Here is a 15789-nt window from a genome sequence, read left to right as displayed (position 1 = left end):
GGATCTGGACCAGAGAGGATGGAAGGAAGGGGCTATAGAACACATCTTACTTGGTGTGGAACTCATGATTTTCTTGAAGCTTAGTTTGTTTCCAAAAGGATTCGAGGAGGCTTACCAGCATGCAGGCAATTTTCCAAGATTAAAACATAGAATCTGTGACCTAGATATGCAGTACATCTTGAATGTGTATCCTTTCTGATCCAGAGATTTAATTTATTACTATGTTTATTTTTAGTTAGAAATTTTTTCAGACCTGTAGAAAAATTGCCAGAATAGTACAAAGAACTCTTGCTTGTCCTCCTGCCAGATTCACCAACTGCTAACATGTGCTTTCTCTAATCTATCGTCCTTACTCAAACTTGCTGCTTGTCCCAATAATATTTTTCATAAGAGTTTTTATTCTGGGGCCTCCCTGGTGGCTCAGCGGTTGAGCACTGGGTTGCGAAGCTGCCTGCGGCTTCTGCAGCGCCGGTTTGATCCCCGGCTGCTCCCCGGTCACCAGAGGAGGGTCCCACATGGCGCGCAGACCTCTTCTGCCGCCCGCTGCTCCCCTCAGCAGTGTCCTTCGGTCCTTCTGCCTGCTCTGCTCCCCGCTCTGGCTCTGGTGAATTCTCTCACCCTCCCGCGCTTCTCACTGTACCCAGTGCATGTACAAACAAACAAACAAATAAATAAATAAATAAAAACATGCCTCTATAAAAAAAAAAATTAAAAAAAAATAAAATAAAATTATAAAAAAAAAAAAAAAGAGTTTTTATTCTGGCCCAGAATTCAAAACAGATCATGCATTGCATTGAGTTTTCTCTTTAGTTTCCTTTGACCTGAAACAGTTTCTCATAATTCCTTTGTCTTTTATGTATGACACTGAAATTTTGGAACAATGTCATTGTTCAATGTACTAAAAACGCTTTGAAAATGACCCTTCAGACCAATGGGTTTGTTTCCCAATTGAGGTTTATTTGATGTATCTTCATAATTGTGCTTTACTGCTGAGTTGATGTTGCCTTTTCTCTTGTTTAAAATATCAGAAAGCAGGGACTCCCTGGTGGCTATCAGGGGTTAAGGACAGTGCTATCAGGCACCCCCCACTGGCGCAGGCACATTGGGTTGAGCATTGTGAAGCTGTCCACAGCCTCTGCAGTGCGGGTTCGATTCCCAGCCGGCCAGGGAGATACCCACATGGCGCGGCAGACCTCTCCTGTCTTGCCCACTGCTCCTCTCAGCAGTGCTTTTGGTCCCTCTGCCTGTTTTGTTCCCCGCTCTGTCTCTGGTGAGTCCTCTCACCCTTCCGCACCTCTGGCCTGTACCCCAGCTCTTGTATAAATAAATAAATCTTAAAAAAAAGAAAAAAGAGGGCCTCCCCGGTGGCGCAGCGGTTGAGCGCTGGGTTGCAAAGCTGCCCGCAGCCTCTGCAGCGCCTGTTCGATCCCCGGCTGCTCCCCGGCCACCGGAGGAGAGTCCCACATGGCGCGCAGACCTCTCCTGCCGCCCGCTGCTCCCCTCAGCAGTGTACTTCAGTCCTTCTGCCTGCTCTGCTCCCCGCTCTGGCTCTGGTGAATTCTCTCACCCTCCCGTGCTTCTGACTGTGCCCTGTGCTTGTATAAATAAATAAATAAATCTTAAAAAAAAAAAAAAAAAAAAGAAAGAAAAAAGACAGGGACCTCCCTGGTGGTGCAAGTGGTTAAGCACCGCACTATGAAGCAATCCGCAGCCTCTGCAGCATGAGTTCAATCCCCCGGCCGGCCAGGGAGCAACCCACATGGCGCAGCAGACCTCTCCTGACTTTTTGAGGAAACTCATTAAATACAGAAGACTTTAAGAGGGACTACAGCCGTGGGGTTAAAGAGTTACCCATTAGTTTCTCCTACTATACTGGTAATTACTATTTTCACTTTTTAGTGAATAAATATCTTATTGGCGCATATTTTCCTTTTTCTCTTGAGTTTAGTATACATGAATGATTCTCAAACTGAATCAATTATTGCAATGATGTTTGGAATGGTGATTTTCTAATATCATTATTCCTTTACTGAAGAGTTTTCATTTATCTATTTAATACTAGTATGGACTTATGTATCCTTATTTTATTCAGTAGATTGTATTTTTTACTATGATTATTTGTTTTTTTAAAATATTTATTTATTTATGCATACAAGAGCTGGGGCACAGGCCAGAGATGAGGGGGAAGAGAGGATTCACCAGAGACAAAGTGGGGAACAGAATAGACAGACTGACTGAAACACACTGCTGAGGGGAGCAGCGGGCGAGGCAGGAGAGGTCTGCTGTACCATGTTGGTTGCTCCCTAGCCGGCCGGGAATGGAACTCGTGCTGCAGAGGCTGAGGACTGCTTCATAGTGCGTTGCCCCACCCCTTGCGCCACCAGGGAGGCCTGATTATTTGTATTTTTTTAAGATTTATTTATTTATTTATACATACAAGAGCTGGGGTGTAGGTCAGAAGTGTGGGGGGTGAGAGGATTCACCAAAGAGAGTGGGGAACAGAACAGGCTGAATGACTGAAATACACTGCTGAGGGGAGCAGTGGGCGAGGCAGGAGAGGTCTGCCGAGCCTGTTTTAATTCTTAAATTGTCCCCAATCTGGCCAGTGGCAGGCCCTTCACACTGGTTCTTTTGGACTTTGGACATCTTGGAGTAGTCCTTTATTTTCCTGCACAAATCATTCCTTGTATCCTCATACAAGGTGCTCATCTTGTATCCTCTGTGCAGCAGCCCTGGAATTGGTCAGGGGCCTGTATCCTTTTGGTAGAGAATGGACTTTAGAACCAAACATCTGGGTGCTGGCTCTGCTTGTTGACTAGGATATCATTGTCCAATGACTCATTTTTCTCTTAAGAATTTTCATTTTTATTGAGGTTGCATTTCTCATTCTACGACTTTACAATTAAATTTCTATATGTGAACGATGATGCAGAGTTGAGGACATTTATTTTCTCATCACCCTCACCATTTCCAAATAAGATCAAGCTATCTTATTTTGTCTGTTTTATTCCAAAAGTTACCTAACTGGTCTTCTATTTCCACAATGGCCCCTCTAGGTTTCTTTTCCACATGCATTCAGAATAGGATGAATTTTTTTTTTTTTAAGAGATTTATTTATTTATTTATACAAGCACTGGGTACAGTCAGAAGCGCGGGAGGGTGAGAGAATTCACCAGAGCCAGAGCAGGGAACAGAACAGGCAGAAGGACCGAAGTACACTGCTGAGGGGAGCAGCAGGCGGCAGGAGAGGTCTGCGCGCCATGCGGGACCCTCGTCCGGGGTCCAGGGATCAAACTGGTGCTGCAGAGGCTGCGGCCAGCTTCGCAGCCCAGCGCTCAACCGCTGCGCCACCGGGGAGGCCCAAGAATAGGATGAATTTTAAAAATTTTGATCATTCTCCCCTGCTCATAACCCTCTACCCATATGAATAAAGTCCAAAATTCCCAACATGGTCTCACCACAGGATCCAGTCTCATTTCTAACCTCATTTACAACACTGACCTGCCAGCTCACAAGACAAGGACACAACAGTCACAGCGTTGTTGTACCTGTTCTTCTCCCCCAGCCATCCAAATGACTTGTAAAGGTTGTTATTAGGTCTCCACTTGAGTCACCTCTTCAGAAAAACATCCCCTATCTCTCCTATTGAAAACAGCACCCCAATCACTTTTGACATTATACCATACATTCACCCATTTGCTTGTTGTCAGTCTCCACTCATCCACATTACACCTCTATAGTAAGCTCCATGAGGAGAGGAATTGGTCTGGTTTTCTGCTGTAGCCCCAGTGCCTAGAACAGTGCCTGGTGTATGGTGGGCTCTCAAATGTCTGTTGAGTGAACAAAGATAACTTTTACTCCTTGGGGTTTTTCTACCCACCATACCCTCTGCCTGGCTTCCCCCTCACCTTTCTCTTTGCGTAGCCAGCTTCTTCTTATTCTTTAGATGTGAGCTTGAATATGACCTCCTCGGAGAAGCCTTCCCTGATCGCCATATTCTAAGTTAAGATCCACTACCCCACTTGCATTTCCTTCCAGTTTCTGATTCTTGCTGTAGTACTTATAACAACTTAGCTTTCACTTATTGCCCCCCTGCCCATATCACCCCACTAAAATACAAACTCCAGAAGGCTGCCATGTTGTCTTATTCACCACTGTATCCCCAGGGCCTAGAACAAATAGGCATTCAAGAAATTTGTTGGAGGGACTTGTAATAAGTAAAAACTGGAAAGAATACAAATGCTACAGAATACAGGGTGACCATTACAGAAAGAGGTAGTTTTATGTGCAATGGCATGAAATGTACTGCAACAAGCAATACAGTGCAATTTATGTAACCACAATACTATATACACAGGAAAGAAAGAAAGAAAAATAATAGATTGGACTGTAGCGATCATTTGGGGGTGAGGGATATTAGAAAACTTTAACTTTCTATATTATATATTTCTGTATTGCAATTATTTAAAAACAAACACTAACATTTGTATACTAAGTACATGCCAGGCAGTGTAGCAAATTCTTTGTATGCAGGATTTCATGGCATCTTTTCAGTAACCTTTTGAGAGGAGTCGTAACAGCTGCATCCCTGTTTATGATGAGGAAATTGGATCAGAAACATCAAGTGAGTAATGCAGCAGATCCACCACACTACCTGTGTTTTTATAATAATAAAAATAAAAGAAACTAGGAATTAAGGATTCAGGACCCAGGCTTTACACAAAAGATATTAAACAAATCTGGATTTGGATCTGAGCCTCCTAGAAACCAGGGTAAAGAGAAAAATATAAGCTCCTTGGTGCAAAAAATATTTAAGTCAACTACACATCGACATCTTTCCCAAGTGCTGAGGTTTCAGAGACCTTCTCTCAAGTTTGTAAATACAGCAGTGATCGAGTTGCCTATAACTTTGATAAATACCCATATTCACAGGTAGATGTTGGCCAGCTACAAATGGAAGTTCAGTCAAAGCAATTCCAAGAGGAGTCAAATTTATAAAGCCTGAGCATCAGACTTAGTTAAAATTGGATATGTGACCTAACCTTCCAAGAAACTCTCAGAATATTGTCAATGTCGGTCTATTAAAGACTGTTACTGAGACTCAGGATACAGGAGAAATTCATCTTCAATTTCAACCCTAGTGAACTTTCCAGGCAGCGTCGGATGTGTTTACATGTTTTTTACAGCAAAGAAACTGAGGCTAGTTACATGCCTAGAAAGTGTTTAAATCTGTGTCTTAGGCATCCCTTCCTCAGCAATGCCTATCACACGTCAACATAAGAGTTTATACCTTCAGAATCTCTCTGGAGGTGGGAAGAATCTGGAAAGCTAGGATACCGGGCTGCACAATGAAGGAAAGCTGGTGAAGAGGAGCCAGGCCCTGCCAGGAGGGGCAGGGAAGTAAGGCTCTCATTACACAGATGGGTAAATACCCCACCTCAAAACGTATAAATGATCTCGCAGCAAACACCTGACTTCACTCCTTTATTTACTTTGTTTGTTTGTTTGTTTTAAGATTTATTTACTTTTCGTTACAAGCTGGGGATGGGGGAGCTTTGTCAGAGGGAGGAGGGGAAAAAGGGAAAGTGGGGGCTAACTGCGGGGCAAGTTTCTAGAGGGGCAGGTGGGGAGAAGGAGGGAGTGAGAAAATAAAGGGTCCAGCCCTTTTTTCACCCCACACCCTCGTCCCAGGAGAAAGCAACGGGACCCCCACCCAGAAATCCTTGATCTTTTCTCGCCCTTCCCGCATGCAGCGTAATCAAGGACGTGCAGGAGGTGGGCGGCGGGCAGTCTCGGTATAAAAAGGAAAAAGGCAGGTGACAGGGGTACCCTCCCCGGGGGCACTGCTGTCTTCCCGCTTTCGCCGAGAGCGGCAAGAGCCGGGGCAGGGGGCGAGCCCCCGGGTCCTGCGGCGCCCTCAGCTCAGGCCCTTCCCCTTCCTCCGGCGGCCGCGCTCCGTCACCTCCGCGGCGGGGCCGCTGTGGCCTCGGCTGCCGCCGGGGCTGTCACTGGCGCTGCCGGCAGCCGGGCGCAGCGCGCGCCTCTCCACGCGGTACTCGGGCTCGCGGACGCGCGGCGCGGCGCGCAGCAGGAACTCGCCGGCGCGGTAGGTGACGCGCACGTCGGTGCGCGGGTACGTGCCGTACGCGCGCCGCAGCTCCCGGCGCACGTAGTCGGGCAGCTCGAGGCGCGGGTCCGACGCGCGCTCCACGCGGCCCCAGCGCAGCTCCGCCTGCAGGCTGCCGCCCTCGGGCCACGGCGCCCACTCCTCCGCCGTGGCGGGCCCCGGCGCCGCCGGCAGCGACGGTCCCAGGTAGCTGGGTGCGGAGAACGGCGGGCGCAGGGCCGCAGCGTAGGCCTGCGGGAAGGCCCACCAGGGCGGCACGGCCGCCGGGGGCGCTGCCGCGTGGTGGAAGCAGTGGTACTCTCGCGGGGCTGCCCACTCGCCGGCGCCCAGGCCCGGGGGCCGGCTGCAGAAGTTGTGGGCCTGGATGGGGGGCAGCAGCAGCGGGGCGGGCAGGTAGGTGTAGGTGAGGGCCTGCAGCAGGGGCCAGACGCCCTCCCCGGGCACCAGACCGCTGTATGAATACATGGTCCGAAGCTCAGGCAGCGGGCATTTTTCCTGGGGCCTGGTCCTCGTCTAGACCTGTGGTGGAGGCGTGTGTGTGGATACACCCTGTTTTTGTCTCCACCACCCGTCCCCGGGGCCTGGTTACCCAGGGCTTGGGTCCTGGGCAGGAGCCCACACCTGCCTGCTTCCATCATGGCTTCGAGGAGCTCTTCCTAAGGTATTCACCCCTCACCCCACCTCTTGCCCCTGGCCTGGGTGGGAACCCCAAGCTCCCAGCAGGTGATAAAGACTCAAAACTGTTTCAAGCCCTTCGCTCTGAAATGTTCTTCCTGGGTAGGTCCCCACTCACTTGTCTTCTTCAGCCTGCGGGGAGCTGGTCCGGTGCAGGACTGCAACCACCACTTTTTAGTTGAGCCGCTCTCCTCCATGCCCTGCCTCAGCCACACCTCCCGGTTTCCAGGCAAAGGGAAACACCTCGGGCTGGCCAGGAGCCAGATAGCCTATGTCTACACCTAGCTAAACCCGCTGGTCCTGTGGCCCCAACCCCAACCGAGATGCTGGCACCTTTACTCACAGCTACTGAGGGCATCCCATTGTCCTTTCTTTTTTTTTTTTTTTTTAGAGGCATGTTATTTATTTATTTGTGTTTGTTTATACAAGCACTGGGTACAGTCAGAAGCGCGGGAGGGTGAGAGAATTCACCAGAGCAGGGAGCAGAGCAGGCAGAAGGACCGAAGTACACTGCTGAGGGGAGCCGCGGGCGGCAGGAGAGGTCTGCGCACCATGTGGGACCCTCCTCTGGTGGCCGGGGAGCAGCTGGGGATCGAACCGGCGCCGCAGAGGCCGCGGGCAGCTTCGCAACCCAGCGCTCAACCTCTGCGCCACCAGGGAGGCCCCCATTGTCCTTTCTAATCAAGTTAGGTCCCTATTCCCCACACCCCATCCTCCTAACTCCTTCAGGTGGTTGGGCTACCCTAACGTTTGAATGGAGCGCCTCCACCCCAGGCTCTGAATCAAGTTGCTTATGAGCATCTAACCTCAAGTTTACATCAACCCTAGGAAGGAGGTACTAATAATATCCCCACTTTACCTAGCAAGAAGCTGCTTGTCTCAGAATTGGTATACAATACATCTACCCTATGCCTAGGGCTTATGTAGGTTAAGTAACTTACCCAAATTCAACAGCCAGTTTTGGCAAGGACAAAATTCAACCACATCTGGCTCAAGTCTCATACTCACAATATTAGCCTTGTCACCAATCAGTACTAGGGTTTTTGTCAAGACTGTTTCAGTTTTCTTCTCTAGAATGTTACACAAGAATATCTCCTTCTTCATAGCCATATGAAGAACATGGTGATAATGTTCTCATTTAATAGCTAAGGAATGGGAGGCTAAGAGACAGGCCACTTTCCCAGGGTTAGAGTCTGTAAGTGGCACAGTGGAATTTGAACCCAGTCCAACTGGCCAAAGCCCAGAAGCTACTTGGGTGAAACCCAGTTGTTGGGTGATTAAAACCCATAACCTCTTCTTGATGCCAGTCATATTTTCCTATTCCCTCTTCTGTTGACTCAAACGGCAAAACCAATAACCCACATGAGTTTTCCTAGGTTCTAGTCAAACTTCAAAGCACAGGCACCCCCTGAGAAGGCTTCTCACACTCACTCTGGTGATGTCACATTTCTTCTAGAGTGAGCTGCTCTCCCAAGTCTAACCTAGGCCAGTGGCCTAGTGAGGGCAACAGCTGGACTGGGCTAGGGTATCTACATAACACTTCTTAGCCCATTGCTCCAAGAGGGGAGCCTCACCCTCTGTCCTCTCTAACAACTGTTTGTGGGATACAGCAACTTTTCTTGGGGCAAACCCCCTGTGATAGGCATGCCCTCCCATCCTCAAGATGTCCACAGCCTACTTCCTGGGAACCTGTGAGTACATTTTACATGGCAAGGGAGAATTAATATTGTTAATAGCTGACCTTAATTTAAAGAGAGCATCCTGCATTGTCTGAGTGGACCCAGTCACAAGGGTCCTTAAATGTGGAAGAGGGAGGCAGAAGAGTCACAGCTGGAGTGATGTGACATGAGAAACATCAATTAGTCGTTGCTGGCTTTGAAGATGGAAGAGGGTCACAAGTCAAAGAATGTGAGCAGCTCCTGGGAGCTGGGTAAGGGGAATGCACAGTTCTCCCTTAAAGCCTCTAGAAAGGAGTACAAGCCTGACAACACCTTGATTTTACTCAATGAAACAGACTTCTGCTCTCCACAACTGTAAGATAATAAATTTGCCTTGTTTTAAGCCACTACTTTTCTGGTAATTTGTTATAACACTAATAGGAATGTAATGCCCTTTACACCCCTGCTAATAACTGCCTCTCACCCCAAATCCCAGCACCTGATGGATGTCCAAGGCGAGCTGTAGACTGGCCTCAACCCAGCCTGGCGCTTAATGGTGCGCCAGAGGCTCAGGGATATTAGGCTACTTTATCAGGGTCACACATCCTTTGGGACTGGCAGGTTTCTCTACCTGCTCCCACTTCCAGGGAGATTTGGTCACATCTAGGTGGGAAATAGGGAGAGTGAGTCCTACTTCAAATCAGAGACAGAGTAAGAAGCCTACATTTTAGTATTGTAATTTTACATGCTTGGTGAAGACCTCTGCTGTTTGGAGGAGGAAGTTTTCAGGCAAAATGAGAAATATAAGAACTAGGCTGTGAGTTTCTCATGCTTATTCCAGTAATAGCCCCCAGAATTTTGGGGTTCCACATTTTAGCTACTTTTTTTTTTTTTTTAAGATTTATTTTTATTTATGTATACAAGAACTGGGCTCTAGACCAGAGGTGCAGGGGGTGAGAGGAATCACCGGAGACAGAGCAGGGAGCAGAACAGGTGGAGCCACTGAAATACACTGCTGAGGGGAGCAGTGGGCAAGACAGGTGAAGTCTGCTGTGCCATGTGGGTTAGCTCATAGCTTGACAGTGCTGCGACTTTAACCCCTGTGCCACCAGGTAGGCCTCTTTAACTACTCTTTTAATAAAGTGGTTGGGGGGCGGGGCATGGTGGCTCTATTCCATCCTTAAGTGGCAGGTAATTTAGGGCTAAACCAACCAGCACTGGCATAGTGACTGGTTTGGGGTAGCCATGGATTCTTTTTGGGCCACTCTGTTTTCTTTTCGCGTGGAGGAATCAGGGCCCCTAGAGCTCAGTACTCCTATCTTATTGTCACTGTTACTAATACCAGGAATTTGGGCTGCATAGTGGCTCTCGGAGGATCTGGCACCTGTGGATTAAACCCTGGTGCTTACAACAAAAGAGGCGCCTTCCACTCTTGAGGGGCTCACGATCAGGCATCATGAAATACAGGTTGTGCCACTGCTGTTATAGGCCTCAGCTGTTCGCCCAGTCAGATCATGAGGAAGGTGCTAAACTTGCGTCTTTTTTAGAACCAAAAAGGACATGGAGAGGAAAGGAAACGCTTCGGGAAAAAAGCGTTGGTTTGAACTGAAAAGGAGGTGAATTTCGTGGATTTGAAAGCCGGAGAGTAAGCTCAGGAATCCACGCTACCTGGCCCCTTCTTTTTAAGATTTATTTATTTATGCATACAAGAGCTGGGGTACAGGCCAGAGGCCTGGGAGGGTGAGAGGATTCGCCAGAGGCAGAGTGGGGAGCAGAACAGGCAGACCGACTGAAATACACTGCTGAGGGGAGCAGCGGGCCTAGACAGGAGAGGTCTGCTGGGCCATGTGGGTTGCTCCCTGGCCGGCCTGGGATCGAGCTCATGTTGCAGAGGCTGCGGACAGCTTCATAGGTTGCGTATTAACCCCTTGCGCCACCAGGGAGGCCCTACCTGTCCCCTTCTGGTCAGCATCCCCTTTCACTTCCTGGTCCCTAAGGGCAAACGCCCATGATAAACATGGCGGCGGCAGCCTCGGCCGCGGGCACCTGTCAGGCTGCGGGCCTTGGAGTGTGCGGAGCCAATCGCAGGCGGGGGCGGAGGCGGAGGCTGGGGAAGCCGGGGGCGGTGCTCGCGCAGGCGCACTGACTCGCACCTGGCTCGGGGAGCCGCGGGACTAGGCTTCGCCTGCTACGATTGCGGTGAGGGGCTGGCCCGCGCCCGGGGTTCGGGGGCGATAGTGGGCCGGACTGGGGGCCCGAGCCGAGTTGGCAGGAATGCTGCCAATGCAGAGCCGAGTTTGGCAGAAATGCTGCCCGTCCTGGGATTCCCGCGGGGGTCCTTGAGGGGATGAGGTTGTGGGTTGGAGGAGTCCTTGGGGCAGGTTGGGAGAGGCAAGGGTTCTAGGGGCAGGGATGAACTCTCTGCAGAGGCCATCCTGGGGCTGCTGAGGTGGTCCTGTAAAAATGGACCAGGCGGGTATCCATTTCATGAACCTAATGGCTCTTTATCCTGGTGGCGTAGCAGAACCACTTTGGGGGGCGATAAAGGAACACAGGTGCTACCCCCTTACTCTTCCCCTCCCCCCCCAAGATTACGGCTTAATTGGTCGTGGTGGCTTGGGCCTCGGTGTTAAGTAGTTCTTCAGGTGTTTCTGTCGCTCCGACAGGCTGTAGAGCCAACCGCCACTTGTTTCAGCGCTAGCTATTCAATGAAGAGCCCTGAGGTGGAGCCAGACTCCTCTGGCTCAGATGGGCCTATGGGCCTAGAGTGAAGAGGGTGACCCTCCGGTGCTGCTGTAGTAACCTGCGGGGGAGGGAGAGGGAGAAGGTTCCCTTAAGGTGAAAGTTTATTTCCAGCTGGAAATGGGGGAGGATGGGTGCATTAATATTTGGGATGCAAGGTGAACGCCCCTAAAATGACCCGCAACAACCCTGCTGTGGTGAGCCTAGGCAGGGAGACAGGGCTTGCGGATTATGAAACAGGAAATACAGCAGACAATTCAGAGGTCCCAGTGCTTGCTGGGAAAAGACACAGCGATTGTTTGCATAGGGTATCAGGTCTTTAAATTTTATTTGATCCTCCTGAGGAGAGGGAGGGAGTGGAATTTTTTCCGCCTTCACAGGTGTAGGAGTAAACTCAGATAACTAGTTGGTCACAAAGTTCAGACCTGCCCTAGGACTCCAACTCCACATAATGCTTCTGGTACAGTTCATAGTCCTTCTGAAGGGGAATACCAGCCTTCCTTCTGATGCCCCTCACTCTGGAGGCCCAGACTGACATTCCTCCATCCTATCCATTAGCTCCCTACTCACTACAGTTTGTTCTAATCATGTACTAATCATGGAGATCCATCCTACTGTTTCCATGCCTTTCTACTACTCTCTCCCAGAGGGCTGATTGAAGAGGGGAGAGTTTTAATGTGATGCCAGGGGTTCTTGGCTAATAGATCTTATTCTGTCATCTCACCGTCCCCAGTGCCTCCCGCCCCCCCACTACATTGTTTTCAGGATAGAATCTTGTGTGTGGTTTACAAAACCCTGATTTGTGTCTTTTTCTCTCCCTGCTCTAAGCTTCCCATATTGTTTTCCTTAGCATCATGCTGTGTACCTAGGTTTAATAAATGTTACTCTTTGTTATCACTATTTCTCTTTGTAGACCTGTTGCCTTGCTGCAGGGCACATCACAGCTCCCCAGGCTGCCTCTTTCTGACTCCCACAGCCAAATAGGGGCACCGTGGGAACTGGGGGTGACACTCCTATGGCAACTGTTGCTCTTATCTAGAGTTGGGGAAACCCATATTGACTCTTTTTTAAAAGATTTATTTATTTATTTATACAAGCACTGGGTACAGTCAGAAGCGCGGGAGAGTGAGAGAATTCACCAGAGCCAGAGTGGGGAGCAGAGCAGGCAGAAGGACCGAAGTACACTGCTGAGGGGAGCAGCAGGCGCCAATTGGGACCCTCCTCCGGTGGCTGGGGAGCAGCCGGGGATCAAACCTACGTCGCAGAGGCTTTGGGCAGCTTCGCAACCCAGCGCTCAACCGCTGCGCCACCGGGGAGGCCCCCATATTGACTCTTAAGGGGAAAATCAACCGAACAGGTATTAACAGCATGATGTGTGGTGAAGGAACCTAGTCAAGGTGGGGATTATGGGCTCATCTGGCCCTGCCCTTAAGGTCCTTAAGGACTGAAGGAAGGCAAGGGAGACATTTTTTTTTTTTTAAGATTTGTTTATGCATACAAGAGCTGGGGTGTAGACCAGAGGTGTGTGTATGGCGGTGGAGGGGGTGCAGTGAGAAGATTCACCAGAGACAGAGTGGTGAGCAGAACAGACGGATGTATTGAGGGGAGCAGCGGGTGAGACAGGAGAGGTCTGCTGTGCCATGTGGGAGCTCCCTGCAGTGACTGGAGATAGCTTGATAGTGCTGTGTCTTAACCCCTTGTGCTACCAGGGAAGGCCTAGGGTTCTGTAGGTGGAAGCCACACATGAACAAAGGTGTAGAGGATGCTTTTAAAAAAGAATTGGGGGAGTTGGTTGGTTGTATCAGGTAGGGAGAGGCAACAGTGTTGGATATTAGAAAGAACTTTCATCATGGAGTTGATAGAGGGGGACAATGGTTGGACCCTTTTAAAGACCACAAAACCAAACTTCAGAAACATGAAAAATAATAATAACTGCTATTTTTTGAGGATCTCTGAGTGGCAGGCACTATGCTTGGTGCTTTAATACATTTTTCAGCTCATAGCAATCTTAGAGGCTCCCATTCTCTCCACTTTATAGATTAGGAGGCTGAGAAAGTGGGAAGGGAGTAGCTGGCTCAAGGCCGCAAAACTGGCACTATATTGGCAGGGGAGCGGGTATGGGCTGTGGGGCCTCCGGAATCTCTCGAAAGGTGCCAAGTTGGGGGTGGAGTTGGTGGCAGGCTACTGGATATCTTACCCAGGTTATGCAACCAGGCTGAGTGTGGGCCCCAAGCTGTTCCTCCCTAGGAGAGGCTCGCCTGCAGTTCTCTGCTGGGGCAGATCAAGGTTGAAGAGGACTGTTAGGGAAGGCACTTTTGGCCTCCTCGGTGGCACAGTGGGTTGAGTGCAGAGCTGTGAAGCTGTCTGCAGCCTCTACAGCGCCTGTTCAATTCCTGGCCGGCCAAGGAGATACCCACATGGCGGGCCAGACCTCTCCTGTCTCGCCTGCTGCTCCCCTCAGCAGTGTACTTCGGACCCTCTGCCTGTTCTGTTCCCCACTCTGTCTCGGGTGAATCCTCTCACCCTCCTGTGCCTCTGGCCTGTTACCCCAGCTCTTGTATAAAAAATAAATCTTTAAAAAAAAAAAAAAGATAGGCTCTATTACCCCTATTTTACAGGTGAGGAAACCAAGGCTCAGACAGATTAGGTGATTTGCCTGAGGTTACACTCCTAGTAAGAAGTGCAGTTGGGATTAAAATCCAGGCCCGGGCCTCCCTGCTGGCACAGGCAGTTGAGCGCAGGACTGTGGAGCTGTCTGCAGTCTCTGCAGTGCTGGTTTGATCCCTGCTGGCCTCGGAGCAACCCACATGACAAGCAGACCTCTCCTATCTCGCCCACTGCTCCCCTCAGTCTGCCTGGTCTGTTCCCTGCTCTGTCTCTGGTGAATCCTCTTACCCTCCCACTCATCTGGCCTGTACCCCTGCTCTTGTATAAATTAAAACAAACAAACAAAAAAAAAAAAATCCCCAGGCCCTTTGATGTCCTTATTTTCCCCTCAAAGCCTCTTTCTCTTCTGGTCCTTACTCCACAGTCCATTTTCCCTGGTGGGGAGTGAGAGTAGGCAAAGACCAGACCTTGCCCTTGAAAACCCTACAGTCAGGTTGGAGTTGGGGGGAGGTCAGAGGGTCTGCTGTGCAGGAACAGGAGGGAGCAGCGAGGGAGATCTGGTTATGGGGTTGGCTCCTGAAGACAGGTATGATGAAATGCAGAGGGCACTTCTTGTGGGAGGCAGCAGTAAGAACAAAGGCTTGGTTAGAGGGAAGGGTGGCTTCAAACTCCAAAGAGGCGGGTCCAGTTGGACAGGCTGGAAGGGTCCAGGGGCAGTGGCCCCTGGAGGTTGGGAGGCGGAAGCCACTTCGGTCTTAGGTGCCACCTCAGCACACAGGTGCCATGGAGTCCCTGTTGCTGCTGTTAGACTGGGGCTGAGGTTGGTCTCCAGAGCATGATTTTGATGGGGGCAGAAGTCTCCACTCTGCATGTATGCATGTGCAGGGCCATTTAGGTGAGCAAGGACAGGTTTGGGTTGAGGGTCACAGGCCTCACAGAGGGTCAGCCCCTGAGGGCTGAGGGTGTGTAGGCTTTTGGAACAAAAGATCACAAACTGGGTGGTTTAAAACTACCAGAATTCATTCTCTCACAGTTCTGGAGGGGAGAAGTCAGAATCAAGGCCTCAGAAGGTCTTGTTCCCTCTGGAGGCTCTAGGGGAGAATCCTTCCTTGCTCTCCTTGCTCTGGTGGCTGCCTGCAATCATCTTCCCATGTGGTCTTCCTTCTGTGTGTATCTGTCTCTGTCCTCAGTTTCCCTCTCCTAATGATACCAGGCATGGGATTAGGACCCACCCTCAGCCAGGCTGACCTCATCTTAACTTGGTTACATCTACAAGATCCTAGGTCCAAATAAGGCTGGGTGTTAGGACTTGAAGGCATCATTCTTGGGTACTCCATTCAACTCACAACTGGGAGTTTGAGAGAAGGAAGTCCCTCTGGGAGTGTCACACGAGCATACATCTGAAAAAAAGAGAAAGACTTAATACCTGGCTGCTTAACGTGTGGTCCTGTATCAGCAGCAGTGGATTCTCAGGACCTCCCCAGGCCTCCTGCATCAATATCTATCTTTTGACAAAGTCCCCAGATGGTTCGTAGGCACATTGCAGGTTAAGAAGTGCCGCTCTAATAAAAATTGACTGTTATTTCCTTTCCCGCCACGGTCAGTCTAAGCGGTCAGTCTGCACGAGAGTGCCTGGTTGGCAGCCAGGCACCACCCTGTCCTTTGTTCTCTGTTTATGTGATGTGTTCTCGAGTTTTCCTCCCATGTCGAGGGTATCCATGTGCTTACCCTTTCTGGCAAGCCCTGGGCTTGCTGAGCCAGCCTTTGTTGTGCTCTTGGGCTGGCATTTTCTGGCACAAACAGCACTTTCTGCTGTTTGTATGTTGCTGCCACGAACATCTTTGTGCCGGTTCCTTTCAGATTAGTTCTTTGGGAAGACATTTCTGGAATCATAGTGTATGAGCAGTGGTGGACCTGTCACACTGCTGTCAGGTACCTATGGAATCTAACCTCACATAGGTGTCACTGTTCTACCCAGTG

The 15789-nt window shown here is 49.9% G+C and overlaps 2 protein-coding genes across 5 annotated transcripts in view; one reads left to right on the top strand and one right to left on the bottom strand.

The window, feature by feature from the left end:
* Positions 1–5917: 5917 nt before the first annotated feature.
* On the bottom strand, positions 5918–6640 carry CUNH10orf95 (chromosome unknown C10orf95 homolog). Its single transcript, XM_037496974.2, has one exon. It carries the CDS (start codon positions 6590–6592, stop codon positions 5918–5920), a length of 675 nt encoding a protein of 224 aa, XP_037352871.1. The 5' UTR covers positions 6593–6640.
* Positions 6641–10612: 3972 nt separating this feature from the next.
* MFSD13A (major facilitator superfamily domain containing 13A) overlaps positions 10613–15789 on the top strand; it is a 29475-nt gene continuing 24298 nt past the window's right edge. For 3 of the 4 annotated variants that reach the window (XM_037496045.2, XM_037496046.2, XM_037496044.2), the window contains exon 1: positions 10613–10659. The gene's annotated coding sequence lies outside the window, so the exon portion shown is untranslated. Of the gene's footprint in view, positions 10660–12390; positions 12560–15789 lie in introns of those variants that run through there. The other variant, XM_054689936.1, reaches the window with a different exon arrangement.

Source organism: Talpa occidentalis, unplaced genomic scaffold (genome assembly GCF_014898055.3).
Source record: "Talpa occidentalis isolate TD23 unplaced genomic scaffold, MPIMG_talOcc4v2.1 talOcc4.8, whole genome shotgun sequence".
Taxonomy (NCBI): Eukaryota; Metazoa; Chordata; class Mammalia; order Eulipotyphla; family Talpidae; genus Talpa; species Talpa occidentalis.
Note: the sequence above shows the minus strand (reverse complement) of the source record. Positions and strands in the feature narration are given on the sequence as shown.

Coding starts and splice junctions, on each gene's coding strand:
- CUNH10orf95 (XM_037496974.2), bottom strand. CDS start 6,592: ATGTATTCATACAGCGGTCTGGTGCCCGGGGAGGGCGTCTGGCCCCTG.